The 25918-nt window shown below is 40.5% G+C and overlaps 2 protein-coding genes across 9 annotated transcripts in view; both read left to right on the forward strand.

Annotated features, from left to right (window-relative positions):
* kazna (kazrin, periplakin interacting protein a) overlaps nt 1-12600 on the forward strand; it is a 194222-nt gene extending 181622 nt beyond the window's left edge. For 6 of the 8 annotated variants that reach the window (XM_080900002.1, XM_080900003.1, XM_080900005.1 and 3 more), the window contains 8 exons: nt 171-294; nt 5824-6026; nt 6140-6258; nt 8343-8574; nt 8869-8970; nt 10682-10848; nt 10944-11085; nt 11684-12600. In XM_080900002.1, coding sequence (XP_080756128.1) covers nt 171-294; nt 5824-6026; nt 6140-6258; nt 8343-8574; nt 8869-8970; nt 10682-10848; nt 10944-11085; nt 11684-11842 — 1248 coding nt within the window. In that variant the 3' untranslated portion in view covers nt 11843-12600. Of the gene's footprint in view, nt 1-170; nt 2880-5823; nt 6027-6139; nt 6259-8342; nt 8575-8868; nt 8971-10681; nt 10849-10943; nt 11086-11683 lie in introns of those variants that run through there. The other 2 variants (XM_080900004.1, XM_080900008.1) reach the window with 2 other exon arrangements.
* A 3423-nt stretch (nt 12601-16023) lies between these two features.
* Nucleotides 16024-23587, forward strand: tmem51a (transmembrane protein 51a). The gene is made up of 3 exons (XM_080899430.1): nt 16024-16096; nt 19603-20071; nt 20544-23587. Exons 2-3 carry the CDS (start codon nt 19653-19655, stop codon nt 20950-20952), a joined length of 828 nt encoding a protein of 275 aa, XP_080755556.1. The 5' UTR covers nt 16024-16096; nt 19603-19652; the 3' UTR covers nt 20953-23587.
* Nucleotides 23588-25918: the final 2331 nt, after the last annotated feature.

Below are 25918 nucleotides of genomic sequence, written 5' to 3' on the forward strand. Positions count from 1 at the left end.
TGCCTTGGCACCATGTCAAGTGTCACTGTGTGTTGTGATCTTTATCTTGTGGTCTTTATCGCTCACTCTGCACCCTTACTTCACCGACTTCTCTGGTCTCTCATCTTTCTCCCATCTCTTCATCTCCTCCTTCTCGCTCCCTCTCTCTCTCCTTCTCTTTCTTCTTTCAGTCCCTAGAAGATCTGGAGGAGGCGAAGCGTAAGAAGAAGAAAGAAAAGATGGGGCTGGGGTCTCTGTCGCGCGTCTTCGCCCGAGGAAAGCAACGCAAGTCCCTCGACCCCGGTTTGTTTGATGGTACTTCAACACCTGATTATTACATAGAGGAGGATGCAGACTGGTAAAGCACACACGTCCGAGTGAACCACCTGGAGAGCCTTTTTTTGGCAGTTATCAGAGGACAACGTTGTATTGCCCGAGCGCATGCGTGAGAGAATGTGCGTGTTTGCGTGCGCGTCTGTGTGTGTGTGTGTGTGTGTGTGACGAAAGCGTGTACAGATAAAATAATGTGTGTACCTTTTATGTAGTCTCACATGCACGCATGCTTCGGTTTGTATGGGAGCGAGAGTGTGCGCGTGCTTGTGCCACCCATGGTCAACGGCCATGTCAGGAGCCGGAGGCGCGTCTTGCTTCGCTGAAGTGTAAACCTAAAGAGCAAATTGCACCTGTATGTATGTATGTATGTATATGTACAGCCCTGTAAATAGCGTGGAGAGTGTAATACAGCAGCAGTGTGGACATGTCATGTTGTATCTGCCCTCCAAAACAGCTGTGTTATCTGATCTTTGAATTGTTCTCTACATTTTTACTTTTTTTTTTTTTTATTGTTTTCACTCAACTGGAAACTTGAAGGACTGCTGTACTTGTAAATAACAGTTGATGTGCACTCTGTGCGTGTAAATGTCTCCTTGTCCTGAATGCCTTTTTGTTATTTTTGACACGTACTCCCCGCCGTCCCTCCTCCCTCCCTCCCACTGCCTCTTAACTTTATCTCCTCCCTGTTTATTGTCCTGCCTGGTCCATCCCCTTCTTCCACACTGCCATGATGAGAACAGTTTCCTGTAGGCGGCATGCAGACTCCTGAAATTCACCGCTGGGTCGGTTGTCGGGTGCATATCCCTCAACCGCCGGAAAAAAAAAAAAAAAGTCTGTGCAGAGGCAATCCTTGATGTTTACTTAGAGAGACTTCAAAGAAGCTGCTATGAGAGGAATTAACTTTCTATGCAGAACAGTTTGTTCCCCTGCATTTTGAAGCCAAACAGGAAATGTGAGAAATGTGTTTTCTATCTCCTCAGATAGAAGGTACATGTGTGACATGCATGCACGTAGCCCCGGTCCCTAAATCATGCATGCCTGGTTACCCCACTACAAAGAAAAATCTCTCCCTGGTTATGTTTCCGAAGAGGTGATAAACTGTTTGCTTTTCTTTTTAATTTAAAAGAGAGGTTAGTTACTGATTTCATGTTCATTCATGATTTTGCCCCCATTTCAAATTAATTGATAAGATTTGTAAACTTGAACCTTTGCTGTTCAAGGAGCGCTCAGCTGAATGCTTAAGATCTTAACATCCTGAACTGCGCACAGTTTCGTTTTAATCTGCACCTGCAGGGCTTTTTATGCGAAATTACATTTGAAATATCAAAGGTCAGCAAAGAAAGAAAACTGAACATTACACTTTGAATTTTTAAATATTATTCCACACTATTTGCAAGGCTTTGTGCCTTTTTATCTCTCTTTGTTTTTTAGGATCTAAGCTGCTTTTATTCATTGGTGTATGAATACTGGGAGCAGGATTATTCTGGGAAACGTTAAAATAAGAAAGCTATCATCACAAAATACATAGCATAAACACCAATTATTCTTGCGTTGCAGGTGTTCAACTGACAGTCAAAATATTTCTAGACCTCTGGAATTAAGGGCGACTTAAGAGATGAGCAGAACCTCAATTAAGAGGTGCAGAAATTACATGAACTACAATTGAAGGTTAAAAATCAGGATTTAAGCATCCCAATCAAGCAAAGGCGTACCTTCTCCCATGACCCCATGACCTCAGCAAAAATTCCAATGTAGAGTTCAAGCCATAGCTGGGAAAAGGAAAAAATAAAGCAATTAACTTTGGACTAAAGGTTAATGGCATTAATCCGAGCAAAAGAATTTCCACAGACATCACGTTACTTCCGATCTTTCATTGGATCGAGTCGGAGTCTGCACTGCCACGCCCCAGGAAATCTTTTCTCTCCCTGATATTAAACTAACACTGGGTATTTGTTGGCCTCGCCTGAGACACTAGAGTGCCAGGTTACTGTGGCGTGTCCACGTATCCAGTAAGGAGATCGTCCTTTACATTTGAGTTCACAGTTATTGAATTTGCAGGTAAATCAGTAAGATAATTCAGAGATGAGTCACTATGAATCAAATTGTATGTACAGGAACAACGTCTCATGTTGAAAAAATTCACTGAACAGTCAGTTAAATGTATAAAATCTATGCTATTTTATCTTTTTTGTTTCATTCAGCTAATTTTTATGATCCTCTGCTGATGGGGAAACAACATATCAAGAGAAAAAAAACATTATGTAATTTTATCTTTTGATCCGTGCTCTGTTTTTGTTTTTTTTGTTTTTTTTTTAATTTCCCACGTATATTTTACTTTTTGTAAATGAGATAACATTGCAGAAATGAAATGAATATTATTATTATTATTAAAGAGTTTTATTTAAAGTCAAAGATGTAGGCCTCGGTGGAGGACTTCTATTCTGAAGCCCTGAGATGTTTAGAAGTGGATCGTAGCAAACTTTTAAAGGCATGGCAACAAAGTTACGCTCTAAAGAACTAAATGAGAAAAAATAAGATTATTTTAAAATAAAATAAGTAATGCTTAATTTCCACGTGGCTCTCCTCTCTTTCCCTTCATTAATGTTCGTGTGTGTGCGTGTTCATTTGTTGTGATATGGCTCTAATCCAGATTTGTCCTGTTATGCTGGAGGGGACTTACCATTTTTAACTTGTGCCTTAGTTTCCCTCAGCCCTGCAACTCCCATCTGTGAGAGGACTGCATCCCAAAAGCTTCCCAATGGCCTCCTTTCCTCTCTTTTCCAATTTCAACTCCTCACTAAGCCAAAATGAAATTTTCCTCTTGTATTATATTAGAATCAATAATTAGAGAAAAACAAAACATTGGTGCAGAGGAGATGTGGCCATGTCATATTGTTGAATCTGATCTCATATGTGTCAGCACATGGCATCAATAATGTTTTGCTCTGATATGACTCCTGACCTCTAACACTGACCCCTCTTGTCTGACCTCCATCAGACTGTCGACACAGTGAGGCGACCCAAGAAGCGATCAGTCAGACTCAATGGGACCGAGGTGCACCAGTTCCTGTGGCTTTAAAAATGAGTCGTGCTGGGTTGCAAACTGTGTTTGCAGATGTCTTTTAATTCCTAACATCACAAAAAAAACACCTTTGGAGTTAAGCACTTCTTCAAGTTGAATTTAGCTCTAATGACAGGGATTTGGAAACAGTTGAGTGCTAACAGATACACTAAAATGCATTTGAGGGCTTTTTTCTTTTATTTCCTGTATACTCCAACAGTAAAGCTCCATACTCAGCGTCACTGGCTCAGAAACACTGGCTGCTTTTAATTTTGTGCTGAAGTATAGTTTGGGGGAAATTCACTGCTAAAATGCTTAACATAAATCTACAAGCAGGGGTGCTCATCATAGCTTTGCATGGACTATAAGAAGACTGGCTGTGACTTTATGGATTTACCATACAAGCTTATTTATAAGCCTTCTCGTCTGATGCACAACAGTAAAGCATAAGCATATTTACCAAACATTAAATGACTTCTTTAATATTCTTTTAATGAATTCAAGCTGAAGCTACTCCTTGATTAACTGGAAGACAGGAAACAGACTGTATGTACCTCCATATTTATCATTCAGACATGAGCATTGATTTCCTCATCTGCCTCTCAAGATAGCAAATAATCTTATTAATCAAAATGCCAAACTGTTACTTAAAGGGGCCTTGTAGTTTATCTACTCTATTTATCCTCCCTCGAAGCAGCGAAGAGCCACCATGGGTGATGTCATCAATTCAGCTGTAATCCATTTGTTTTTCCCAGTCATGGTATCAGAAATGCTGCTATATTATAGCAATAAGGTCTATTAAACGAGCTACCGAAGAGCACACTTAAGGCTCAGTGTCTCGTCTAAAGTGTAGTTAAAGGAAAAGCAAACAATTCACTGTGGTTTTTATAAAACATACAAAACTTACCTCCTCTCATAAAGGACACAAAACTCTTTACATAAATACCACACCGTAGCTAGCTCTGCTTTCACTGATATTTCCTTTATTAGGACTCTGTTCGGAAGGAAAAACAGACCTTGTACGCAGACCAGCATGCATCTTTGACCAAAAGAGCAGATCTATTCAACTTAATATGAATTGCTCTCAGAAGGGCACTTAGAAGTGTACGGTCGCTTCATGCATCTCTCTTCGGAGAGCACATGAAAGCATCCAGGTTGAGATGAATTACCGAAGGCGGATTTAATAAAAATCAGTTTACTCAGACCCTCGAACCATCCAGTCGTGAATCTCCTTTGAGTAAACACACAATGGGCATAGTAAAGGCTGCCAAAAAGTAGGGTTTCCATGTTATTTGCTAGAAGTGACACTTAGGTGGAGGGAACAAAGAACCCGTTTTTGTGTAGTTTGTAAAAAGAATCTTGAACTTTCTTTTCCTTTAAAAACAAACAAACAAACATAAAAAAGCAACCATGGATGTGATGATTGGAGTGACCATCAAGGAGAACAGTCATGTTACCATGGAGCTGTCATGTGGATGCTTCTGTGCAAGGCTTATTAGGGTCACAGGAGTTTTGGTTGAAGTTCATTCATTCACTCACTGGGTAAGCCTGTAAGTATGGCTGTATTCTGAGTGCTGAGGGTAATGTTGAGGTTTTCAGAAACTATGGAATAAGACAGGATACTTTGAAGTATTTCATTTGTATCACAAGATTTTAAAAAGGGAGAAAAACACAGTAAGTGCTGCAGTAAGTTCTTGATGAGCATTTCATGATGCTGTACCAACATCTGAGTCCAAACCTGATACCAGGTTGCCACCCGCTGGTCGGGGGTTAGTTAAATGGCTTTCACATTTTTACAATGAAACAAAACATGTTCTCGGCCAATATTTCTTTTCGTTTGTGACTCCACCACTTGTGAAATACTGAGAACTTAAATTTAACAATAATTTTTGTTAAAAAAAGGCAAAATATTTGGCTCAGTTTAGCGTGGTAACATTGAAACACCGCGGGGAATTATTCAGGCAGTGCTCAAAGTGTCAGGATTTACTCACAGTCGATTATAACATTGTGAGAGAGACGTGCTTTTAATGCATCGACATTTCTCATGCATCTCCTAATTGCATGTTTTAATATTTCCACAGAGCTGTTAGCTGCGGGCTAATTTAGACAGATGAGTCATGTTAATTCAACAGCTCAAACAGCTGCTGGTTTAATGGACTTCTTAAGTGAGGAGCTTGTTTATAAAAGCTGCAACTTTGTTTACAGCATTACTGGCAAACGCTTGGCTTGCTGTCATGCAGCCAAAAGCTTAGGATGTCGTTAAAAGCTTGTTTGTTCCCTCTTCCCCTTAAATGGGCTGATTTGATATGAAACTATATGTATATATTGTTGTTGTTGCAGCACATTAACGTTGTTGTTGTTGTTTTTATTTTATTTTTCATTGCTCACAATGCTCACCTCTGCTTTCACGCACAACCACAACCGCATCACCCATTTGTCTACCCACCCAGACTCGGATAGCCTCTCCAGCCCCACTCGCCTCAGCCTGTCAGACGGGTCAGAGGACCAGCTCGACCGTCTGCAGCAGGTGGAGCTGGCCAGGACAACGCCCATGTCTCTGTGGAGGGCAGGCACCGTGCAGGCCTGGCTGGAGGTTGTCATGGCGATGCCCATGTACATCCGCGCCTGCTCAGAAAACGTCAAAAGCGGCAAGGTATGGCAACACCTGCAGGTTTCTACATGCTTCCATATTGTTTACTTTATAGCACTCTCGGCCTGAATGGCTTAACCTCCTGTGAAGTGTTGTTTCTTTGCTTTTTTTTGCAGGTTTTACTGGGGTTAACGGATGAAGACCTGGAGCTGGGTCTAGGTGTCAGCAATTTGATGCATCGTCGGAAACTCCGCCTGGCCATTGAAGATTACAGAGATGTTGAGAACGGCAGAGGGTAAGGAAGGGCCATAGTGGTCCTTATTGTAAACTGCCTGTTACTTGATGGCGTATGGGGGCCACCTGTCGGTGATTTATTGTACATGCATTTACCTAATGCATGAAGGATCTCGTTTCTGGCTTTTTACCACACATGAAGTTTAAACAAATGCAAGAGTCCCAAGGCTGTTACAGCTCTTGAAAGCTTCCTAAGGGCATGAAAGGCATGCAGGTCAGCTAAACTGAAGACTGTCTAAATTGTTCCTGTGTGAATCATAAACACATATGTGGCAAGTATAAGCTTATTTGTTTTAACCAATAGTTACACTGTATGGCAGTTTAGCCAAGTAGCAGGTTTAAGATCAAGGTGTCTGGGTTTTGAAATATTCAGTTCAGTAACCCTAAAGCACTGAAGAATTGCATTTGAAAAATTTAGCAGCAGCATGTCTTTCTCGAGTCAGTTTCCCCCCTCACTCTGGCCTTCAAGTGCAAAGTTTGAAGAATTCTCTGTGAAACTGCTTTATAGCAAAGAAATAATCCCTTCAAAAACTTTCTGCAGTGAGTTCCTTTACATATGTGATATTTAGGGCTGCATGTGGTTATCATTATCCAATAATCTAATCCAACTAGATTGATTGATTGATCAGTCAATTTTTGATGAAAGCCAAGGCAAGTTTATTTATGTGGCATTACACAATTGTTCAGCATGCTTTGTAAGATAAAAAGTACAATCAAAAGTAAAAGAGTAAAATAGAATAATAGAATAAATAACAATAATAATGGCACAGCTACCTGATTTGTTAACAGCAGTTGTGAACAATTTCAGCTTCTTTTTTAAAATAATAGCTACAGTTTGAGTAGATGATTTTATTGTCATTGCACAGTTATACTTTCTACAATAGTACAACAAAATTGGACTACTGTCCTGCATTGGTGCTAAATGAAAGGCAAGCAGCAATCACAATATATACATAGTAACATATATGCAGAATGAAATATACAGTGTGTGCACTGTGTATTGCACAAGGCCCGGTGTCAGGTATTTGCATTGCAGTGCCGCAAGATCTTGTGTGCCCTTTTGAGACAGCATGTGCTGCAGAGGTCCTTCAGGGAGGGAAGAGGGCGGCCAGTGATTTTTCTCGTGACGTTAATGACCCTTTGTAGTGCTTTCCTGTGTGCTATGGTGCAGCTCGAGACCCACACAGAGATGCAATATGTCAGCGCACTCTCAGTGGAGTAGCGGTAGAAGACAGTTAGCAGCAGCTCCCTCTTTAGGGTAGTCCTCCTGAGGCTCCTCAGTAAGTGAGATGCTGCTGGGCCTTTTTCATAACCTCCAAGCTGGAGCACTGGAGGTCTGCATCCATGTGCACACACAGGAACTTGAAGCTGAGCACCCTCTTCACACACTCCCTGCTGATGTAGATGGGCTCCAATGCATTATTAGTCATAGTTAATCTCTGGTGTTCTTCTACAGTGTGTTTTTTATCCTACCTCAGTCTGCTCTCTTCTTTTCTCCTCACCCCCAACCGGTCATGGCAGACGGCTGCACCTTCCTGAGCCCACTTCTGCTGGAGATTTTTCCCTATTAAAAGGGAGTTTTTCCTTCCCAGTGTTGCAAAGTTCTGGCTCATAGGGGGTCATCTGATTTTTAAGGCTTTCTTTCTTTTATTGTAGGGTCTTTATCATACAGTATAAGGCGCCTTGAGGCAACTGCTGTTGTGATTTGGTGCTATATGAATTGAATAAAAATAATTGAGTTCAGCTCAGTAGTTCTTAAAGCTACATAATGTGTCCACATTAGCAAAAGTAACATGCTACTGTTTATCAGGTATGTGGTGAAGCATGTTCACAGTCTTATTTTAGTATGGTAGTTTTTAACCTGATGATGAAATCAGAAGAAAAATCAAGAGATGGCAAACTTATTATTATTATACCATACAATATGAATTTAGCAACAATCCATTCAGTGCTTGTTAGGAACTTCAGCCTAATGGGGGTGTAAGCTGGTCAGTACAATTCAAACTCTTTGTGGCTAAATCCCACACGTGATGATAAAAATGTGATTTCTTAGGTAAAGGAACTCTTCATGCTGTCTGTCTGTAGGCTGTCCAAGGCTGCGGATATGGACCACCACTGGGTGGCAAAAGCCTGGTTAAGCGATGTGGGTTTGCCTCAGTACTCCCAGGCCTTTCACAATCACTTGATAGATGGGCGGGTCCTGAACTCTTTGACACGTCGGGACCTCGAACGTCACTTAAACATCACCAAGAAGTTCCATCAGGTCAGCTTGCTGCTAGGCATCGAACTGCTGCAGTTGCTTCATTTTGACAAGGAGGTAAATGAGAAATGGCAGTGAGTACACTGATGGGTGACAAATTAAAGGAAAACAAATAACAATGAGGGGTTATAGTAAGGTGTTGGGGCTTGACATTGATTTTACTTTTGAGTTTACCTTTTTTTGATTGGCAGTGATCCTTCCACCTAAAAGGATAAGTAAATGCAAACTGTAGGGGTGAAGGGTCTAGATTTTCAGTCTTTTAGTTTTGTCACTCCTTTGTACTTTGGGATGTTCACAGTAAAGGTGAAAATAGATCAGATCTGTAAAAGTTCTTGTTAAAATGGTTTTCAGGCATTACAGGCTCGCCGGGTACAGTGCGAGCACCACAATGTGGATCCTCTGGTATGGACCATGCATCGGGTCATGAAATGGATCAGAGATATTGACCTCAAGGTGAGAGAAAGTTCATCTTAAAATTCTTGAACACATGTCAGCCAATAGGTTTACAGGTCAAACTTGTATGCAAACAAAAGTATAGTTTTAGCAAAGTTAAAGAGTTTACCGTTACGCCATAACAAATCAGAGAGGTTCTGGGTCTGAATCTCAGAATGTCCTGGGTATGTGATAGTTAATTTCCAGATATTTGTGTTAAAAATACGCTGATAAAAGTTCATTAAGGTTTAAAAGTAGCTCTTTCGAGCACATATCTACCATCTATTTTTATGCAGAGGAAACACAACCTCATGTCATATTATGGAACGTACTTGTTAGATTACATCTGGTATGTTGAACATAAACAGAGAAAAAAACATATGCTGCTGCCCACATTGTAGATTGGTGAGTTGGCCTGCACATCTAAACAGGAAAATGAATATAGTCAGGGGTTAAAGTGGGATTTGGCAGGCAAAAGAACCCTAATATCAGCTGTTGTGGTAGTGTACGAGAAAATAACCACTATGAAATAAATTGTATAAATTGTCTACCAATTGGATGGTGGGCTGACTGATCCTCCCCAGTTCAAAGCATCCTTGGGAAGATACTGAACCCCAAGTTACCCCACCCCACACACACCCGATCCATCCATCTGAATGTAAAATAAAAGTGCTTAGGTAACCTCTGAATATAAAGTGATAAATGATGCATAGGTTTGTACCACTTGTCGTGTGTGATAAGCACCAGTGATGGATAGACCAATAAAATGGCCTTTTATGTGTTATTGTTTCCTCAATTTAGCCTCAAATTGGTTTAAATCTGGAAGATGCGCAGTGATGTGGAATAGTAACACCCTTCAAATGTCTTGAACCTATAAGGCTGTTATGAAAATGTACGATGCAGCAAGTAGAGGTATTTGTGTAAAAATGTAGTGAATAAAAGTAAAAAGTGGTGAGAAAAATAAAGATTCAAGTTATGTAATGACACCTGAAAATTCCACTTCAGTATCTTAACTGGGTATTTGTACTGCATTTCTTTTCTGGAATGAGGCAAAACAAGATTATACTAAAAACTTTAAAGAGATGGGTAAAGTGCTGTTTCTGTCAAGGACAAAATACAAACGAGAGAAAAGCAAAGCCTTTGGTGGGCAAAGAAAAGCGTTTAATCAATCAATAAATCAAAGCCAACCCTGTGTACACAGGTGAACCACTGGTGCTTAGTTGTGGCTCCCCTCAGCTTTTATACTCTCAGTTATAATTGCTAAGCTGAGTCAGCTGAGTGCATATCTAACCAGCCCCACAGCAGAAAGGGGGAGGCACCTGATTCAAGGAAGCAAACAGTAGGACTCTCAGACAATAAAACATGGCAGGCCTGCTGGGGCTGTAACAATACTGTTTTGTGTTGTATAAACGCACTACCACATAAAGACTGTTTGTTCTGTGCTCCATACCTCCACAAAGTGATAGCAGGTCTTTGCCATTTACTTTTGAACTGCTACCAGTTGATTACAACACCTGCCAGATTACAGCCTTTGTCCCATCACACTCCGGGTGTGTACAGATAAACATGTCTGGATGACGTCCGGTTAAACTCCTCAGGGAGCTGGAACTTCTACTGATATAGACAAAAAAATCAATATCAATATCCTCTTTGACTCAACCAAGAATTTTAGATCTGATGTTATGAACAAATAAGATTACTATTCTGTACTTGCCTTTTTCTGCCTATGCAGGAGTTTGCTGAGAGTCTCCTAAACAGTGGCGTTCATGGGGCTGTCATGGTACTAGACCCCACTTTCAACACTGACACGATGGCAACGGTGCTAGGAATCTCCAGCAGCAAACACATGGTTCGCCGACACCTTGTGGAAGAGATGAAAACACTAATTGGCCAAGCCAGGTGACAGGAAAATTCACAGGGATGTGTTTTCTACTGTCTTTAATTACTATTTTGGCTTCCCCCGTCACACTGATCTTTCCCCATGCTTTCTGCAGCGTGGATGCCAAACAGGAATACGAGCATTTAGGTCTGGGGACACCACCTGTCCTCCTTCGTCAGAACTCTTTGGGCAGACCTCCCACCTCTACTGCCCGGCACACCGATGAAGAAGGCTCATTGAGAAGGAGGGCTGTGAAGGTGGGGAAAAAGTTCTTCCCTCAATTTTAGCCAAATTGTAGCGCAGAAGAGCTTAGTGTTGACAAATTACACAGTGACGATAATGAAGCTCTGCAGCATTACTTGGGTATTGAATATATTGCTAGAGCAGCCTGCAAGACATGTAAATAAGAAGGAAGATAGAGAGGTTTGATTAACCAAATCAATTATTGATTATTAAATTAACTGTAAGTATAAGATATGTCATCAGGGGGACCACAACTAATGAGAAAGTATAGACTGTACATAAAAGGTGGATACCTGTACGAACCCTCCACCTGAGCATTTTGGCTGTTGCTGTCTTGGATTTATTTTTAACCCTGACATCATGACATCATCAACAAGGTGTGGATCTGAATGAGAAACCCCAGACACTGCTTTGCAACTATTGCAGCAAGTTGTCAGTCATGAAGTAGCTAAGCCCTAAGGCTAATTGACTCTAAATCGGGCAAAAATGTGCAAAACAGGCATCATGCTATATCAAGTTACACCCCAATTTCACTTTTCAGACCCAGAAGCTGCATTCATCTTTATACATTGTTTGTCATTTGTAGTAATGGATACATTGTTTCTGTTCTAGCCTCCAGCAGGATTTAGTCCCAAAGCTCGCAATGGGCGGGACTTGAGTTGCCATAGCAGCTATGGCTCCCTGCCTAGAGAGGTTCGAGATCACACTCCACCCAGGGCAGAAGGAAGCCCCATCCGTGGTTACACCAGCATCGAGGTCACCAATGTGTGATGTTATCAGAGTTCTACCAATACCAGTCATTCACTTCATGACAATGTACAACATGGACATTTGTCATCCATGTGCACGCAAACATGGGATGGTGATTTTTTTTTTATCTTAAAATTAGCCTTTACAGGGCAGCTTGCACTTTGTAACAAGGAAAATGTTGTTTTTTTGTTGTTGTTTTTTAACAAGTTTCCTGTTTTTTGGGGAAGTTTTAGCATCTTTGAGGACAGTAAGCGCCCCTCCCCCAACGCCAGAATTAAGATGACTATGAACGACTCGAGCTATATATTTTTCTATTCTTGTGTGTACACCAGGAGGTAACTAACTGAAATGGGTTTTTTTCTTCGTTTTTTTTGACTAGTGAGGGAAATGACTGTTTGTCTTATACAGAGCACTTGATGACAAAATGTAAAAAAACAAAGTTTCATATTTCGTAACCGTGTAAGTGGCTCTTGTGTCATTCAGTTCTGCCATTTGTGATGCCTTGTCAATGTGACTTAGCATTAAAAAAAAAACCAACTTAAAAAGACTTGAACTGAATTTAAAAATTTTAGAATCTATGTTTGATAGTCATTTTTCATCTCGCACATTTACACTGTTCTGTCAAAGCATATGTAGCACCTCTTCTGATGTTTTATACTGTGCAGTAAACATAAAATATCTGAGCAATGCCAACAACAACAAAGAAAAAGATCGCTGAGCTGTGATGTGTGAGCGTGTATTTTTTTGTGAAAAGGAAAGTGCTCACTGAAATGAAATAAAGATGGTGTCTAAAATATATATGTGACTAGTTGCATCCATCAGAATATCAATGAACGCCAGAGTACAATCTGGGGAGAAAAAAGACATGTTGATGATGGGAGAAGGAGGGTTGGTCTCCCAATAAATTGCAAAGCTCCACTGCTCAGCACAAAGAATAATATGGCTGCCTGCACTATAAAGGTGGGAATAAAAGGAAATGAAAGGATCCATAAAGATCAGAGAAAAGTAAGCTAATAATATTGTAGTGAGTCTCCATTGTTACAGTAAAAGTGTCACTGAGAAACCCCCCCCCTCCCTTTTCCAAGAGGCAGCGTCCACTGTAACTCAAACAGTGCCCGCAATAAAATCTGCCATAACCTTGGCATTTTACTGATCTATTGATGGCATTTTGGGCAGCTATCATCCAGCTCTGCACTCCCTGTCAGACACGTTAACTCAAGTCTCAGCTGTGACAGTTCCTCATGATGCTATTTCCTCCTCTTACTCATGATGACTCAAACCTTTGTACCATAGTTGCATGACACAGCACAAATAAAGACGCCCTCCTTAGGCTAGATGCACTGCCTCACTTAAAGCCTTTACTGTAATCCACCAAGGGTTGGTTGGGTAAAGCCATTTTGTAATGTGAGACATTAAAAGATAATGATGAGGGAACTCAGTTACCTGCTTTGAAATATTTAGTGGACAAGGACCATTAAACTAAGATCAACAGTAGATTTGGATGGTTTTACTTGATGGGAAAAATTAAAATACTGGTATTTCTACTAGAGCTATGTCTAAGCCAGTGTGATTCATTTGCTACACTCAAGCCTACGTAGCCATATAAATTAGTACAGTTTACAGTGATATTTCTCTGCCATCATATTTGATTACACACTGGCAGTGATAAGGGATTAATTCAGACCACCAGGTTAAGTCCCAATTTGTTCACATATATTTCTGTCCTTGCATTGTGTGAGTGTGTATTTGATGAAGCAGAGGAACCAGACAAAAGCTTAGGAGGAAGAATGTTTCCCAGGAGCCCAGAATGACAAAGGAACAATGCAGTGACTGCTTCAGTCCTCATTCTAGTAAGCTGAGACAGGGGGACCACTGAAACAATGAAGCAGAGCAACGTGAAACCCTTTGTTTTTTTCATCTTTTATCTTTGAACATATCAGTGACATATTGCACATACACAATTATACAGACGAATGACTAAATAAATACTCAAAGACCATCTACGTCACCAGTGTGGGCAGGATAAATATTCAGGGTTGCATTTCCCAGTCCAAAGGGCTAAAAAGGCGTGACTGCCAGTAAGTGGTAAATTTACAAAGAAGTAAAAGTCATTGATTATCAGGACTTGAAACAGGGCTGTGTCTCTGACGTTTAATAATCTCACTGGTTGTAAAACAACAAATCATTTGCATTTTTATAGATAATTTTTAATCTGTTTGAGATTGGAATGACTCATACAAACTACTGTGTATGCTGAAGATAAAAAAGGGCAAGTTACACAGGTAACAGTTACACAGGTAGGCCTTGTCTTTGAAAATGACTTTGAGCTTTGATTATTATTAATAGTACACACACACATACACATGCTGGTAGTTTGAGACTCCAGACCGAGATCCTGAAATCTGCTGAAGCCACTCTTCCGATTTGGGGGTTACAGCTCTTACACTGTGACACTGGGACCACTTTGGACTTAACCTTCCACGTCTGCTCCACTCGTTCCTTCAGCCCCTGATACTTCTCTGTTTTCTCGTGCCCCCTGTTCTTGATGTTGCTGTCCCTTGGGATTGCAGGCCCTATCACAACTGTTGTCTTTTGCTCCTTGTCAACCACCACTATGTCTGGTTGCTGGCTAGGAGTTGTTGTCTGTCCACAGGACCTTAATCCTGTTGTTCTCTACCATCTTTAATGGTGTTTCATATTGGAAATTGGGGACCTCTCCATATACAGCACAGATGTTTCTGTACACTATCCCAGCTACTTGGCTGTGCCTATCAGTGTGTGTGATTCTGGGGCACCTTTGCACAGTCTGCAAATTGGGTCCCGTTGGCTTCTGTGTCTGTGGATTTGTGGCATGGGGCCTGTTCTTGTTCTGACATGATCAGACTTCTGTGTTGTCCTTTAAGCTGTCCTTTTCCAGCCATTTTTGATATCAGCCATTTCCTCTGTCTGTTGATGGTACATCCCATTCAGGTCCTCTGTTATAGTTCCCCTTCCTGTTCCTAATCATCATCTGTCTTCAGCTGCCCGAAGCATTCTTGGAACAGCTCATCTCAGGGGGAAATATTCCTGATGTATTTGTGAATTCTCCGTGCTTCATCTGGGATTATGGCTCACACTCACTAATCCACGCCCTCTCTCTTTCCATTGCTCATATAACCTCAGGGCATTTGAATTAGGGTGGAGCACTCTGTGCATTGTGAGAAGGTTTAGTGTCTTGACATTAGTGACATCTGTCTCCTCTTGTTTTTATCCCAGCTGACCACAGGAGGAGATAAATGATCTAATGACTGATATTGATGGCTAGATCTATCTATCTATCTATCTATCTATCTATCTATCTATCTATCTATCTATCTATCTATCTATCTATCTATCTATCTATCTATCTATCTATCTATCTATCTATCTATCTATCTACCTATCTATCTATCTACCTACCTACCTACCTACCTACCTACCTACCTACCTACCTACTGAAACTGCAAAATGCAATTTCATTTAAATGCTTCAACTCCAGGGACATTATGCGCATGAACGCTTATTATCACACTGCCATGTCTAACTGGGCAAGTCTGTTAAGAAAAAAATCAACCTAAACCTTGTACTGGACCCTGAAACTGTAAATGTCGTCATTAATTTTATTACCCATTAATTTTATTACTCTGGGCTGGGTTGAAAGCTTAGTTTTCTACCTTGTGTACGTATGTTTTTATCCATTTAGCTCTGATTGTGTGTTAGTAAATTACAACAAGGTGGTCTGTTGTTGTTGGCTTAACGCCTATCTGTTAAACTGAAATCAAATTGACTTCAGTATTAAATAGGTCTTTTGTCTTTTAAGTCATTAAGGACTTGTGCGAAGGCCAGATGTTTCCGGTTTATATTTTTGTGCATTTGCAAACAAATGTTTCCCATCGGCTTTATGTCGCAAGCAATAATAGATCATTAACTGTCAAAGTGTATATCCCGGCTTTTTGTACAGCAGATAAGTGGAGGGGACAGCGTGTGTGACAGTGAAGAACCACCCTGACTCCGTCTATTAACGCGCCGAGAGCGAAAGAGTTAATGAAACTGGAAGTCTAAGTGGCTGGAGCCGTCCTTCCGGCTTTCTCTGTGACCGGGCCCATCCTTCTCAGAGAAAACTTCCCGGTCGTTAACCGTTATTTGTCACCAAATTATGCCTCATAAAGTCGTGCCAGTGTCGACAGTGTGCGATAATAAACAGCGCAGCTCCCAAGTTCAGGCAGAACACGAAGAGGAGTCACTTGGGATGCAGAGGTGAGTGGAACGTCGTTAAAGTTGCTCGCTGAAGTGTTAGTATGTATCGCTGAATGTTACTAAAAGTTACACTGACGACTCATTATTTAATCATTTATTCTCAAAGGGTGTTTGTCCGAGGGTTTGAGTTTTCCTCATTACTTATCTCCCGGGTTCAAAGTAAGAAAGAGTCCCATTGTTGGCATGAACGCGGGCATTTTTCCCCCAGCTGTGAGTCATATTTAGTACAACTCACCCGAGTGCTGAAGTTATACTAGTAGCTTGAGTTAGTTTAGTTTAGAGTCGAGTTGACTTTTTTTTAGATTAGGTGACAATGACGACAACATCACTAGAAATATGTTGTGCCCGGGCCTGTGGAGGGATTGCTTTTCAAGTGGGCAGGCCTGTTAATGTGTTACTGCGTTGTTTGGTGAAATAAACCTGTTAGATTGGACTGTAACTACCCCTGAGCAAGTCAATAATATGTGACCTCACTTTGCACGTCTCAACTGCACAACTTTTTGAAAAGTAGGACGTGGTATCTGCGTTTGCAGCTGTCATGATGAGCTGGATTCACTCTCATGCCATGCATTCCTTAGAACGGGAATGGGGAGGAGGGGGGGCTCACTTTAGAGTGCAGCAGGTCTGGGCACGTTTACCAACCAGACTGTTATTATTGTATCCATGGATGGATCCATAGTATGGGTATTTCGCGATGACATTCCTGAGTGGTTCGAGGTTATTTCTTTTGCGCTTTTGTCCTAATTTATTTACAGTCCCTAGTAGTCGTCCTGCACTTTCTAAAGCATGCAAAATAAAACCATGCAGCACATGTGCAAGTGTGCTTATTGGTCATGCTCACTGCGCTTCAGAGAATTATTTTAATTTGTAGGGCAGTGTTTGATTTAATGTTTGGTTATGGTTTTAAATATGAACACAAAACTGCTTATTTATTATAATTGAATTATTAAAAAGTAGGTTGACACAGAAACCCTGTATATTTCTTTGTAAATTACGGGATGATAATGTTGTACAGATTTATTTATTTATTTTTACAGGGGCTGTAATAATCTTTATCTGCCCATTTAAAGTGCTGAGTGTAGCTCCTTATGATGTGACTTTGTAGGGTTGCTCAATTAATCGAATTTTAATCACGATTACGATCTGGGCTTTCAACGATCATTAAAAATGACTGAGCCGATTATTAGCCCCTCCCTCATTTATCCGCGACACCTTAAAGGCCGGTCCGTGAAAATATTGTCGGGCATAAACCGGTCCGTGGCGCAAAAAAGGGTGGAGACTGCTGATTAAGAGGACCCGAGGGAAGCTCGGAAAGTTATAGTTATTTGGAGAGGAGAGTGACTGCCGTTGGTTGAAAAGAGTTTAAAAAAAAAAAAAAAACTTCAGTGGTGTTGCACACTATTTTATATTATTTTTTTAAAGTTATTGTTAACCCTTTAAAGCCGGTCAGAGCAGCATGCTCCGTTTTGCGTAACTATTTTTAAATCCCTGTAGAACCTGAACCGTGTAAGCTAGCGCAATAATTTGTTTTGCATATCGTTAGCTTCATAGCATAAGTGCCTAAGTCATTGACTTAGGCAATTATGCTATGAAGCTAACGATATGAAACCGGAGGAGTTGTACTTGCATCTTATGCCATCAGCTTGTCCTCGGTCACGGTTTCGTTCCACATATAGCTTTGCAAAAATTGCATAAAAAGCGCTTGCAGGAACAAAAACATAATATTCCAGAAACACGCTTTGCCGTTCCTATCAGCTGTTCGTAACACTTCCCACAGTGAAATGATGCACATGCTGTTTTCTTTGCAAATTTGCATCATAGGATTGTTTTTTGTTTTTCCTGCAGTATATAAAAATTGCTGTATCTCCAAAATAAAACTATGAAGACACTCAAAATAAATTTCCTGTGGTGGGAAACTATTTTTTGCAACTTTATTGTATTTAAAGTTTTGAGGGATAAACCTCTTAAACTTCTCCAAGTAGAAATATATGTAAACAAAACAAAAGCGATTTTCAATTTTTTTTGTAGTTTATTGCACTTTTTTGCAATTTATGTAATTACTATGCACTTAATGCATACATATTATTAAAATATGGGCTATAACAGTTGCATTGATGTATAGCAACTTGAAATGCTCCCACAAATGGCACTACAGCATGTAAAAAAAAAAAAAATAAATAAAAATAATATAAGCTCTGGTGGACTTGGTTCTATAGTAGGTCTTAAAGGGTTAAATAAATATCGTCAAATAATCGTGATCTCAATTTCAGTGAAAATAATCGTGATTATCATTTTTGCCATAATCGAGCAGCCCTATGACTTTGTGAGTCTGCTGTAAATTTTATTTATTTTTTCCATTCAGCACACCTACTGGAAGTGGCCTTGATGGAATCTTGCTTCAGTGAATTTTATGTTCTGTGGGTTTCTTTGAAAAATGGATGCATATAAAGAACAAATCTCTGGGCAGAAGTAACATGTTCGGTAATACCTTACGAAATGACGCTTATTTATTAAGGAGAGCTCTAACTATTGAGAGTTGAGTTAGGCTTCCTGCTACTAGAACTAGGGGAGTTTTGGAGGCTCGTAATTCATTCTCAGGAACACATTAACGGCGTGTTCAGAGCTGGTGAGGAACTTAATATGTCCAGAAATTATGATGATCAGCTCCTTTACATGTCAGATTTTTCTTTTTTAGGTCACTGCCAAATTTCCATTATATTCAACTATTTTGGCGTAAGGTGAGGCTATGAATTAAACCCTCACGATGCTGATCTCCTTACTATAAATGCATATATATATATATTGTCATATATATAATAATTTCAGTTCAGGAGTGCAATCTATAACCTTATTACTTACTTGTGGGTCAACACTTTGATCTGAATTTGACCATCTCCCTAAATGAGGCTAACAGTTTTTAAAGCTGGAGTGCAAGCCTCTTGTTTAATCCATGCTGTGCCCCCCCCCCCCTCCCATACTGTGTGCCACTATTGATTAGGAAAATGACCTCTTTGTAGCTGTGCAAAGGCCAAAGCAATCAGGACAAATAACCCTGCCTAACTTTGCGTATCTCTGTCAGGCAGCTAATATGTGCAGTGCGCTGAATGCTGACGTGCCTCACATTTTATATCTCTCAAAGTATAAAATCCCTTTGAGTCTGGATACAATTTTAGGAAAGAAATTCTGTTTGTATTAGCTGCCTTTTCAGCACGACGGATCAAAAAGTGTGTGCAGGTTTTTTTTGTTTTTTTTTTTGTTTTTTTTCTTCACACTTTACCTCTGCAAGACTCGGCTTTTAACTTTTGGAAAACATAGTCAATATCCTTTAGAGACTTCATCTACTGATGTTACTGAAACGCAACCTCACAGACAGCCACTTTTTAAAGAAACCATTTCCACATTAGAAACTTTAAATGTGTTTTTGTTTCTCTTCTGTTCTCTGACATATTCTATATCTCTCGGGATTTTCATTCTGTGTCCACCCCCTTGTATCTTTCTCTCTACAGTTTCTGACTTCGTCTGCAGCTGCTCTGACTGAAATCTAGGGACTGCCAAGATGCGTTCCACTGTGGGTGGACCACCAGACACTCTTGGCCACGGACAGGCTCGTAGCAGTAACAATAACAACAGCAACAACAACAACAACAACACCAGCGGCGAAATCAATGGAAACTCCGGTTCCCAGTATGCCCTGTGTGCTTTGGGGGTTGGGCTTATCGCCCTTGGTATTGTGATGATTGTGTGGAGTGTGGTACCTGCAACACCACTTGGCAATAGCAGCAGCAGCGGCAACCCGGCAGGTGAAGGCAGGAAAAATAAGGCGTCTTCTGTGGCCTTCGTCTTGACGGGCTGCGGAGTGGCTATGCTCCTGCTGTCATTATGTCTGGGAATGAGAAACAAACGGAGGGAGCAACAACTCCGGGAGGCCCAGAACCACAGCGGAGCACGAGGAAGGGACCAGGAGCAAAGGGAAACGTGAGTTTCATGACTGACTAAATCACTTTTTGACTTCTTTTAAAAATTAGGGCTTTTTTTCCAAAATGACTTCTTCATTTTTTTGTGTCTATTAAGAGAATCTCAAATTCAGTTAATTGTATTCAGCACGCTCCCAGAGAGTTTTTTTTTTTTTTTTTTTTTTCCTTTTAACCTGAAAACATGTGAGAGAGATCTGCTTGTGGTTTTTATTGCCTGCTCAAGAATTTCTTTAAAGGCAGCAACATTTACTCTCACAGTAGCTGAAATTCTTTTTCAGCAGTGTAAATCTCAGGGTTAGACATCAGGGCAATCACTTTGTCAGCCCTGATATAAGCTGTATCATTTTCACTCATGTGAGTCAACGCTAGTGCAGGACTGGTCATTGTGTGACTATAATGTGTTTGTGCATTTAAATAGTATGTGTAATTAAAGTGTACCATTTCTATTCTTGCATTTCCATAAATGTTTACAGTGCTGAGCAGCAAGCCCAGCGTTACGCGGTGCCCACCTACGAGGAGGCGGTATGCAGTGGCCAGTACCCGGTCACTCAGAGCAGCCTTCGCCCGAGCGTCTCCCAGCTGCCTTCCTATGACGACCTGGTGCAAGTGGATGGTGTGCAGTACGAGAACGAGGGGTCAGAGGGCACAGTTAGCAGATCTCAGCCTGCCGTGGATTCGAGTGGTCCTCCTGCTGCTGCTGTTTCTGCATCAAACCATAGACCTGGGAAAAATAACCTTAAGCTTCTCCCTATCAGTATCCGCAGGATTAAATCGGAGAAGCTGCACATGAAAAACATTGATAACTCTCAGCCCACAGCTGGATTCAGTATTGAACCACTCACCCCCCCACCGCAGTATGAGGATAAAGTGCCGCCGCTTTAAGATGGAGCTGATAATGTTTGGAACGATTCGGTGGAATTTCGATCATCTTCTGTGGATTTTGATCAGCCTTTGCAAGCCAAGACCTGGAATATGACTTGTTGAAGAATGCGGCCAGCGGCATTAAAATACATTCTCTGTTCAACAGTAATCATCATGCCAAAGAAATCCAAAGCACTGAACGGGAGAAAACTTTGGATCTCTGAAGTGGATACAGGCAGTAAAGGACATACTTGTTGCATCCTTGCTTACTGTGACACATCTTTATCAGACTGTGGCACATTGGATTGAGGAAACTGCACATGCAGGGTTTTTTTGTTGTTGTTGTTTTTTTTAATATTATTGTAGGTTTCTGTTAATAAATTACCTTTATGTTACTGGCCTCCACTGTACACTGACTGTATGGGTGAGTTGATGGTGAAAGAGCCTAAGACGCGCCTGAGAGGGGGGTGGGGTGAAGTTTTGAGAATTTAAATAGATATAGCTACCATTTAGGACTTGGAATCCTTAGGATTAGCACCGCCTGTAGTTTACCAATTGTAAGGTCCACAGCGCCTGTGTATTGTATGCACTTTGGTGGCTTGACCTGAATCAGGCTGCATGGAAACTCTCCCTCATTATCAATAGTATTGCTCCCACCCCCGGCCCTCTCGAGGTTAGGATCAAATGAATTTCGATGTGTCTTAATTGGCGTGTGTGTGAGGGTCTGCAGAGCTTTGTAGATCCAGTCTCTCTACATTTGTAATGATGGCTTCTGTTTTACTGGACTTTGATTTGGAGGGTTTCTTTTATGTCTCTGCCTCAAAAAGCTGAAACCTGGTACTGGGGGTTTCTTTACACATTTTAAAGTGAGGCAGATACTCATTCGGAAGCTTTTCTACTGAACCAACATGAAACAAAGCTTTATTAGCGTCTGTCTGCTGCATTTCAAGCATCCCTTGTTGAATCTTTGGTTATGGTTCCACGGTAGTATGTTTATTTCTCGCAAAATAGAAATCCTAGTTTTCTCTTTTGAAAGGCTCCTTTGAAAGAAACTCTCTGCAGGTTTGCTCCACCCAAGGCAGGTGAAACAGGCTTGCTGAAGGATACTGTTTGACTTTTTAAGTTGTCCAGGTTGTTTGTCCTTTGCTTTTTCTTTTACCAACTGTGAAATGGTCCAAAATCAGTGCATTGCTGGATTTTAGTATCATTTACTGAGTTATTGAACTGTATTAATCAGAATTTTGATTAGAAGAGGAACCATTTAAAAAAAAATAAATAAATAAATGTGCTTGTCTAACAACTTCTCAAACGTAACCAGTCATGTACAGTGCAGCTGGCATACAGGTTGGACTAAACTGTTTGCTAAGGTACACCCATGGGTGTTTCAGGCGTAAACTGGCCAAATATGTTTTAGGGAGAGGATGAGGATGGGAGGATGTCCGGTGACGGGGAAGAGCACAAGGCCCTGGTCCAATTTAACCCTTGGGAGGTCGTAATCGTTAAAACTCATGTTTACACTAAAGCAGCAGGATTTGCCGGCATTAAAGTCATGATTTGTTCAAGAGAAGAGACTTTCTAGGAAGAAGAAATTTTCCGGGAAACTCAAAGTTTCTCGTTTTATGGAGTCTTTTGGCAGTGGCAGCTAATTGCAAGTTTGCCCTTCAGCTGTATGCAGTAAAGTGCAGTTTAAACACCTTTCTACTCAGAACAGCACTTCCTAAAACATCTCATTTACATTGGTTGAACTCGATTCAGCTCTAGTGTTGCTCTTTTAACGTAGCATTGCAATGCTCTAACAGCAAACACAGTAGGGAGTGTTTGAGGCAAACTGATGGAACATGTGAATAGTTGAGAGCTTTCGCCTGTAGCCATGGTGAACGGCGAGTTGTGAAGGCAGCTGTGTAGTCTGCTTCTCTGAGCTTGTTTTTGTTCGCGTTCTACACGGAAACAGAAAGACTCTGTGACTGTGTGCAGCTGTGCCAACATAACACCAGCTATTCTCACTTGTTTGCTGATCGCAGCTCGACTCGTATACTTGCCTTCCCTTAAAAGTGTGCAGCAAAGGTGCCGAAATAGAAGACACGCCGATGCGTTGGGAATGGTTTGGTCAGCAGCTGTATAAACACTTTGATATCTTCTTCGTGACAGACAGCTGAAGCTTAATTGTATGACTTATTAATTGCATTAAGTGTTACTAATATTGTGAAGTTGCACAGCTCACTTTTTTTTTTGTAAGGAAAGTGACATTTTCAATTAGACTCTTCATTATCCAGTTTTATATTGTTTCTGATAAATGCATAAGGATACCAACTGACTATACAGTATACTGCACAGCACAATTATCATGTCACTAGAGATCAGTTATTGCAATTCATCTACAGTTTTGTTTTTGTTTTTTGTTTTTTTAAACCACCTTCTTTGCTGCAGACATGAACACTGTACCTCATTTGCTAATGACCAATTAACTACATAACTGATTTTTATACTTGTATATAGATGAGTTCCTGGAAAAAAATGTTGTCAGTTTCATTTATTGCATTTTCTTTCTTTCTTTCTTTTTTTCTTTTTTTTTTTTTTTTTTTATTGCTTGATTGTTTGTTTTTTTTGTTTTTTATTGTAGATACACTGTGAAACCATGCATTTCTGATAATTTGTATTTTTTTGTTTTTGTTTAGTTTTTTGATAATGAGTTTTTTCTGAAGACTGAACAAATTTATCACATTAATATTTTATAAAAAAAAATAAAATAATTGTTTGTTAATTGGTGTTCTGTAACTATGTCTTTGTGCATTTATGCTGACCGACATAATCTGTTGAATACATAAAATTCCTATTTTCTCCCTTATACTTATACACTCACGGCACTGCATACACATCAGTTGCTTGTTCATACATATATTTAATCAGCCAGTGGCATGGTAGCAGTTGTGCATAGTCAAGACAACCTGCTGGAGTTCAAACTGAACATCAGAATGGGAAAGAAACTTGATTTAAGTGACTTGAACGTGGCATGGCTGCTGGTGCCAGATGGGCTGGTCCGAGTATTTCAGAAACTGCTGATCTACTGGAATTTTCCCACAGAGTCATCTCTGAGGTTTACCGAGAATTGTCTGAAAGAGAGAAAATATCCAGTGAGCGGCAACGAGGTCAGAGGAGAATGGCCAGACTGCTTCAAGCTTATAGAAAGGGAACAGAGTATTCAGAGAGAATCTCTGCACATTAAACCTTACACAGAGAGACACTCCTACCAGCTAAGAACAGGAATCTGAGGCTTCAAATTGCAAAGACTCACCAAAATTGGAGAATAGAAGATTGGAAGACAGTGTTTGATCTGACATTTAGATGATGGTGTCAGAATCTGCTGTGCACAAAATGAAATCAAGGATCGATTGTGTTTCATATATAGGTTCAGGCTGCTGGTGGTGTAATGGTGTGGCGGATATTATGGTGGGAAACTGACGTTCTTAGTACCAACTAAGCATCATTACCGTAAATGCCAAAGATTACCTGACCACGTCCATTCCTTTATGAACACAGTGTATCCATCTTCTGATGGGTGCTTACTGGAGGATAACACATGTCACAAAGCTCAGATCATCTCGAACATGACATGAATTCATTGTACTCGTATAGCCTCCACAGACACCAGATAAAGTACCTTTGACATGCGGTGGAATGACAGATGTGCAGCCAACAAATCTGCAGCACTGTGACACTAACATGCTAAATATGGACCAAAGTCTCTGAGGAATGTTTCCAGCACCTTGTTGAATCTATGCCATGAAGAATAATGGAAGTTCTGAAGGCGAAAGGAGGTCCAAACTGGCACTAGCAAGATGTAATTATGTTGCCAAATTTCAAGGACACGATTATATATTTGACAGTTATTCTGACACACAATGGTTTAATTTTACTGACAAAAACCACACTAAGTCATTCTTAATACTGACAAACCTAATCAAGAGTACTCGTGAGTTTAGTTTAGCATGAAACACCCTTCCTGGATTTGTGAGGCAGTGCTTTTGTCAGCTCAGTGTCGCATTGTTAATGTGTGTAAAGTAATCACAATAGGAAGCTGTTCATCATGTTGTTGATGTAGTTGTTGTATGGTTGGAGCTCACTTGGCTAAAGGGAGCTGGCTTCTAAAAGACACTGTAGCCCTCGCCAGAGCCAAAGTTCACCACAGCATGGAGAACCTGCAGCTGCAGGGAGAACAAGGTTAACTCAAGAATCAAGAATCAAGGCTTTGTCTGAGGGGGCTTCTATGTTTTTGACTGATAAGAGCAATGCAAGCAACCCTTTCATTCAGATATCACAATTTGTGCTAGAGGCATCAAACTGAGCAAGCGTAGGTACAATCACAATGATATACAAAAATCTTTACTTATAACAAATCAAGCATGCCCGTCTTTCATAAACAACACCCCACAAAGCACGTGCTGGATTTCTAAGTCATAAATAGTCTTCTTTTAAAGGTGCTTTTTGTGATCACACTTTGCAAAATGTAACTAAAATGTTCACTATCAGGTGGCAGTGATTAACCAGAACATTTTAGTGTATTATTATTAATATTTTTATTATTCTTATTATTTTGGATGTGCAGTCTAGTTGTAAAAAACATGAAAATGCTTTATTTGAGCTGAGATCCAGGTTGTTGAAATTGCTAGCATTATCACTTTAGTGCAAAATGGTCCTGGGTTCAAATTTTCTTTTTCGGCTGGAGCTTGTTTCTTTTGTTAGGTTAAATGGTACTTCTAAATCAATTGTAGCTGTGCCACATAATGAGCTTTGTGGCAAGTGGATAGTCCTAGAGTCATTGAATTAACAATTAGACAATTAGGTTGTGTTTGCTGCTGTTTTACTTCTGTCTTATCGTTTCTTTTCTTTACAGCAGAGTGCAGTTTCTTTCTGGGGGGTTGTGTTGGTGGTGATGATGGCTGCTTTCCAGATGCACTGGCATGTCTTCCAGTTTGGACTCAGGGCAGGC

Source organism: Rhamphochromis sp. 'chilingali' (assembly GCF_963969265.1).
Source record: "Rhamphochromis sp. 'chilingali' genome assembly, chromosome: 12".
Classification (NCBI taxonomy): domain Eukaryota; kingdom Metazoa; phylum Chordata; class Actinopteri; order Cichliformes; family Cichlidae; genus Rhamphochromis; species Rhamphochromis sp. 'chilingali'.

What these genes read in the sequence shown, in the direction of transcription:
- tmem51a (XM_080899430.1), top strand. Translation starts at nt 19,653, where the DNA reads ATGCGTTCCACTGTGGGTGGACCACCAGACACTCTTGGCCACGGACAG. An exon ending in GACCAGGAGCAAAGGGAAAC is followed by an intron (nt 20,072 to 20,543) that starts GTGAGTTTCATG and finishes AAATGTTTACAG; the next exon opens with TGCTGAGCAGCAAGCCCAGC.